Consider the following 6,134-nt stretch of genomic DNA (forward strand, 5'->3'; position numbering starts at 1 on the left):
AAGCTCTTGTACAGACCCTGTGGGGAGAACTTGGAACCAAGGGAAAGAAAAAGGCAGGCCTACTTTCATCTTTGATTGGATGGCATCACCGACTTGATAGACATGAGTTTGAGCAAGCTCTGGGAGATGGTGAAGGACAGGGAAGCCTGACGTGCTGCAGTCCATGGGGTTGCAAAGAGTCAGACAACGCTGAGTGACTGACAACAACTTTCGTCTTTATTTGGCATCATTTGAGTGGCTTAGTTATGTGAATAATTTTGGTGCTTTGTCTCTGTTACATCAATTTACTTCTCATATTTAGCTGTTCTGTACTCATGAAGGGCTTTAAAGCAATGTTCTTATATTTTCAACAATGAAAATACAACATTTTCAACAATGTTCTTACATTTTCTTGATTTTTACAAGACTATATTAGAAAGTTGATCCCAGGGTGATGGTCAGGCCTCCTACCAAAGCATTAGAGATGGGAGCAGCATCTTCCCAGCAGCTGTGATTTCTCAAGTCTAAGGACAGTCAATTGTTACAGAACAGGCCCATCAACTGGTATCTCTTCTCTCCTACAGGAGATACTTGTTTCTGCCGAATTTAATTATGAAGAAACATCCCAACACACATCTGGACCAAATATTCAATAACATTATTTATCAAAATAAATTTATTAAAAGTATTCAAAGACCACTTCAAAGTTTAGCTGCCATCAGGACAGTTTTGGCACTCATAATGGACACTGCCATTTTCTACACAAAAGCACTCATTCTAGTACAGACACCAATTGACAGTTCAAACACAAATCGTTTCAGTTTTAGAGTTATGTGAGACAACAGTACTGACGATCTGTAGTCATAGGAACTTCAGTACCCTTGCACATAGTAAACACATTACCTAGAGCTAAAGAAACTACATCTAAACCACTATGTGGTAACAAGGACTGATTTAGGGAAAGATGTACAGCCAGCTAGCTAAGGCCACAGAATCCCAGACCTATTGATTGTAAATGCTTCTGGACCAATAGTGTTACATTGTTATCTTTCAGTCTCAAGCTCCTGCTTTTCCAGCATGAGACACACCACATTTAGACCACACTCTCTCTCTCTGCTCCATCATTTACGGAAGCCGACCCAGTACCAGCTTCTCCTACGTGGCGACCGGCTTCCTGATTCACTACCCAGCTCTGAATCAATAGTTCTGAGTGATGTTTCCTGAACACCCAGGCTGAATTCAAGGTCAGTCTTTTTGGCAGGTGACAGCCTTCCCCCTTTTAGGAAAAAAAATGAAAAGTTCTCCGTTTCTGGGCTCCTGCTTTCATCTCATGTAGCATGGGGTTCTGTGGTGATCTGCGGCTTTTTACACAAGTCCTGGTAGAATTCTGACTCCAAGAAACGTGGGTAAGAGTTGTTTTCCATCAAGCTGTACACCCTTTTCTGGGCAGTTGTGAAGCAGCCACTGGTAGCTTCCTGTATGTTTTGGGCAATCAGAGTTTTGGTTTGAAAGTCTATGTTGATCTGAAATAAAACAACAAAGTTTTATTCTATATTAAGAGTCAGAAGTTGAAATATATGTAGTATTTGAAAACAAACAAAAAAACCCCCCAAACTATAATGTGTGGCCAGTGTCACTGGCTAAGTCAGTGAAGAAATGTAATTAACCTCACTGAGAGCCAGAAATAGGGGAAAAACAGCCTACTCACCCACCCCCCTTTAACTTGAGGTCTCTTTAAATTATTTTCACTTTGGTGCTGAGGATGTTCAAAATATGCTGAAATAAGGAACTTTTTCCCCCCTTTACCTCTTTTGGAGCTTCTTTTTCTATGAAGTCAGTATATATTTTCTTTGCTTTTGAGGACAGCTTTTGGGGTGACTTGGTTTTTTTGAAGTCTTCACAGGCCAGCCAGAATTCAATATTTTCTTCACAGTATTCAGATTTTAAAAAAGCCCTGAATGCAGCAAGACCATCTGGGGGAGGGAAGGAAGAAAGCATGCAGAAACTGCATTGAGTGTTCAAATATTCCCTTACGTGTTTTCCTAGAACTCCCACTCCACTGGTCCCATATTTTATTATTGCCAGATGGCAGCAATTTTCTTGAGTTTACTCAAACCTGTAATCATCAAAATTTAGCTCTTTAAAGACTAAGATGCCAGTCAGCAAAGTGCGTAAGTTGGCACACTACTACAAAAATATAAACACTTAGCTTTACTGTTAACACAACTGATAGGGGAGCCATAAGTTCTTTGGGAATGAAGCCTCTTGAAAACATTGTTTGCAATGGAAAAGCTGACTCAACCTTAAGAGACAGCAACTGCCATTACAATCTGGGGCTATTTCCCCCCACTCCCCACCTAGAGTGAAAAAGCCACGCATTTCCCTGGTTAATCACTGGGAAATAAAGGAGAAAAATAGGCCCCATGGAACAGGGATTGTAAAGTCAAACTCTCCTTGGGCAAGCTGCTCTTGCTGTGTAGACACAACCAAACCATACTCTCCTGATACTTGAAATGGATCAAATTCAAGAGGTTAACTTACATTTACTGGCTAGCAGCTCATCAAATGCTTCTGACCATAGCTGGGCTTCCTCGGGAGAAGGCCTGCAAAAGAAGGTCTGCACATCAGCTCCTGCTAGCCAGAGCTTCCCTCTTCAGCTCAGCAGTGAGCTGTGCATATTGGCAAGTACAAGATTTTCAACTTACTTGATGAAGGTTTGCTGTTTGCTTTTCTTGCCAGTTTTGGGCTTCCCAGGAGAGGAGGAATTTTGCAAGAAGTAGCTCAAACGGCTCTTCCAATCTTTTAATCTACAAAAGAAAAAAAAAAAGATACTCACTTAGCAGCAACACTTGAAACTGCCATTGCAGCTGAAGGCATTTTTACCAAATAAAGTCGCCCCCAGTAGCTATAGACAAGCCAAATAAGACAAAACAACTCCTCCAGTCAGTCTTACTCCTTTAATCCAGCATCTAAGTACTCAACACACTAGTTTCGTCCACTCATCTGAACATAATTATTAGTTTTATAAGTAAGGATAGGACGACCTACACTTATAGGGTATTTTAATAAATTTAGTTTGCATAGTTCAAAGGCAGATGCTATTTCTGGCCCACAAAAGGCAGCCAGTTTTTCTGCAACGGTTAATTACAATTCTGAGACATTTCACACTTGAGGAAGCCCACAGTGGACCTGCCCTGAGCCAGCCCATGCTCGTTTTCCTTCTGCTCTCAGAGCAGGAGGCTTGGGACCACCCGAGAAGCTGTGCACAATGAAGTGTGTGTGCGAGATTGACCGCCCCCTCCCCCAACTTAAGCACTCATTTTAAGAAGGTGATGCAGAACAATTATTTGTTCCACACTCTTGAGTGGGTGAGACTTGCTGTTCAATTAAAAAAAATTAAAAGTATATCTAGCATCAGCAAAAATATCTCCATCCCAGCAGTCGTGTAAGCAGATCAGAATTTACGGTGCCTCTCACGAAGGCCGGGGGCGCGTGGCTGCAGGATTCTCCGAAGTCATTTTCGATGCAGGGAGACAAAAAGCCAACCAGCATCTATCTCCGTCCCTGCATCAAGAATTTTCTGCAGTTTCTAAACTCTACCCGAGTCCTTCAACATATACCTACACCACACAGGTTTAAACGTAACTTCACAAATTAACCTTTTACACACACACACACATTTTTCTTTTTTTCCTGCAGAGATGCAGGCAGGCTACCCAGTTCCCATGCCCAGCGCGAGTGTACCGCGTTTGCAGCCGCCCGGGACAGCTGGGTCCGTAGGGGCGGCCAGTCAGGGAGGAAGAAAGCCGCACTCACAGGGTTCGCTTCATCTTCTCTCGCTTCTCCTCGTTCTTGGGGCCGGTGCCAGCGCCTTTGTCCATGGGTCCGCAGTCGTGCTGGACAGCCAGGAACATAGCACTTTGCATTATCGCCCTCCACCTGGGAACGCCGCTCTGGGGGGGCCGGACCGCCGGCACCCCTATTTATATAATTGGCGGCAGGGCGAAGGCGGGGCCTCACGGCGCCGGTCCCTCCCCCGGCGAGCACCGATTGGCCGACGGCGGCCGCGGGCCGCGCGGTCACGGGCGCCGCGGAAGGGTCTGGAAACCCGGGCCCCGCTGACGTCCGCTTCCCGGGCGTCGTGCGCAGTCGGGCCGGACGCCCGCCCTGGTGTGGGGTCAGAGAAAATTCCCTTTTGAACGGTCAAAGGCGACCTTTGCCCAGTCTTGGCGGCCGGCCGTGGGGTCGCAGGGCCGTGGCTGGCAGGGAGCCAGGTTGGCTGCAGGCACGGCGGGGGCGCTCGCTCCCCGCCTCTTCCCTGTCTCATTCCCTCCCCCGCGCTCCAGAGCTCCTGACCCCCAAAGGAGCCGTGATTCCCGGCAGGTAAAGGTTGTTTATTGGGAAGCCGAATGCAGTAACCTTATTTTGAATTAGGTTTAAAAGGGGATGTGTTTTTGGAGCGCAAGTCCTCGCTCCCCGCCTCCTTTCTTGATCTGAGAACTGACCCTCACCTGTTCTTTGAGACGCGTTTTAATTTGGGGAAGGAAACAATGGGAGGAACAGTGAGAGTCCAGGGGCAGTGGTGTGATCTGTTCTGCAGCGTGCCCAAGCATCTTGGAGCCCTGTGGGGAATGCACATTGGTCAGGGAAGGAAGAGGAGAAAGTGCTTTAACTGGATGTGCGGTTTTGATTACCAGCAGGTTCGTGGCTGGGTCGGTCCGTGGGGTTGCAGACTTATTTCTCAGGAGTCCTTGGCTGCTTCTCCTTCCAGAACAAAAAAAGAAATCACAGCTCTTAACAAGGAAACACCACGAGCTCGCAGCTATCGTGCACCAGAATCATTTTAGTGTAAAAGAGCAAGCATGCAGGATTTCCTCCTGAGTCACTCTTAGTTAGCTTAGAATTTGCCAGAACACTTTAATTGGCAAAAAAAGAGAGATGGGGGTGGAGGGAGGGAGGCGTTCACAGCTTTTTTGAATAAGCTTAATGTCTTGATTCGTCAGAAATCATCTTGCTGTAGCAGGATTTAAGTAGTTTGATTGGTAAGGGTAAGTAGATAACTGCCACTCCAAAATGACTTGATTTCAAATACCATTATTAGAATTGTACAGTGGAATATTCAGGTGGTTTTTCCTGAAGCATCTAAGTAGGCAGATTAACAGCAAGGCTTTTGTTGTTCTGTCCCTAAGTCATTTCTGACTGCAGTCCCATGGGCTGCAACTTGCCAGGCTTCCCTGTTCTTCATCTCCTGGTGTTTGCTCAAACTCATGTCCCTTGAGTCTGTGATGCCATCTAACCATCTCATTCTCTGCCACCCTCTTCTCCTGCCCTCAATCTTTCCCAGCATCAGAGTCTTTCCCAGTCAGTCTGCTCCTCGCATCAGCTGGCCAAAGTATTGGAGCTTCAGCATCAGTCCTTCCAATGAAGACTGAGGGTTCATTTCCTTAAGGATTGACTGGTTTGATCGCTTTGCTGGGAGACTCTCAAGAGTCTTCTGCAGTGCAACAATTTGAAAGCAGCAATTCTTCGGTGCTCAGCCTTCTTTATGGTCCAACTCTCACATCCATACATGACTACTGGAAAAACCATAGCTTTGACTAGGGACCTATGTCAGCAAAGTGATGTCTCTGCTTTTTTAATTCAGGCTGCATGTATATTCTTTACTTTGTCTTAGAGCTGTTAAAAGAAAATTGGAACTAATTTACCATATTCTTAGGATGAGCTACCAGTAGTTGGGGAGTAAAACCTACAGTTACGACTAAAGAGAACAGCCGTGTACTCAGTTACGGAAAGGAAAAATCATTTAGATTTCAGTAATATTTGAAAGCAAGTTTGTGAAATGTAAGAATATAATTTTTCTCAAGCATATGCTCTTGATCTCTGAAAGAACTATACATGACATTTCCTACAGCTATTTTCACTTTCTGATGATTAAGTACTTATTTGTTAAATATGTGTAATATGTAAACATTTGCTTTTCTTGCTAGTAAAAATCTCAATATATTTTTCACTTAGAATTTTGGATGGTAGAATTCACTCATAGTGGAAAAAGCAGGAGTTCTCACAAAGAGGCAGCAAGGAGAGCCGGACTTGTGTCAGGAGACCTAGTTAGAGTCTTGGCTTCACCAGTAAATACTGAGTAACTATTGGGGCAG

At 44.9% G+C, this 6,134-nt stretch overlaps 1 protein-coding gene across 1 annotated transcript; it reads right to left on the bottom strand.

The window, feature by feature from the left end:
• Positions 1-220: 220 nt before the first annotated feature.
• RGS2 (regulator of G protein signaling 2) lies at positions 221-3,920 on the bottom strand. Its single transcript, XM_052653747.1, has 5 exons — positions 3,796-3,920; positions 2,685-2,786; positions 2,521-2,582; positions 1,786-1,952; positions 221-1,502 (listed from the first exon to the last, which is right to left on the bottom strand). Exons 1-5 carry the CDS (start codon positions 3,903-3,905, stop codon positions 1,308-1,310), a joined length of 636 nt encoding a protein of 211 aa, XP_052509707.1. The 5' UTR covers positions 3,906-3,920; the 3' UTR covers positions 221-1,307.
• Between the last annotated feature and the right edge of the window lie 2,214 nt (positions 3,921-6,134).

Source organism: Budorcas taxicolor, chromosome 16, assembly GCF_023091745.1.
Source record: "Budorcas taxicolor isolate Tak-1 chromosome 16, Takin1.1, whole genome shotgun sequence".
NCBI classification, from domain to species: Eukaryota; Metazoa; Chordata; class Mammalia; order Artiodactyla; family Bovidae; genus Budorcas; species Budorcas taxicolor.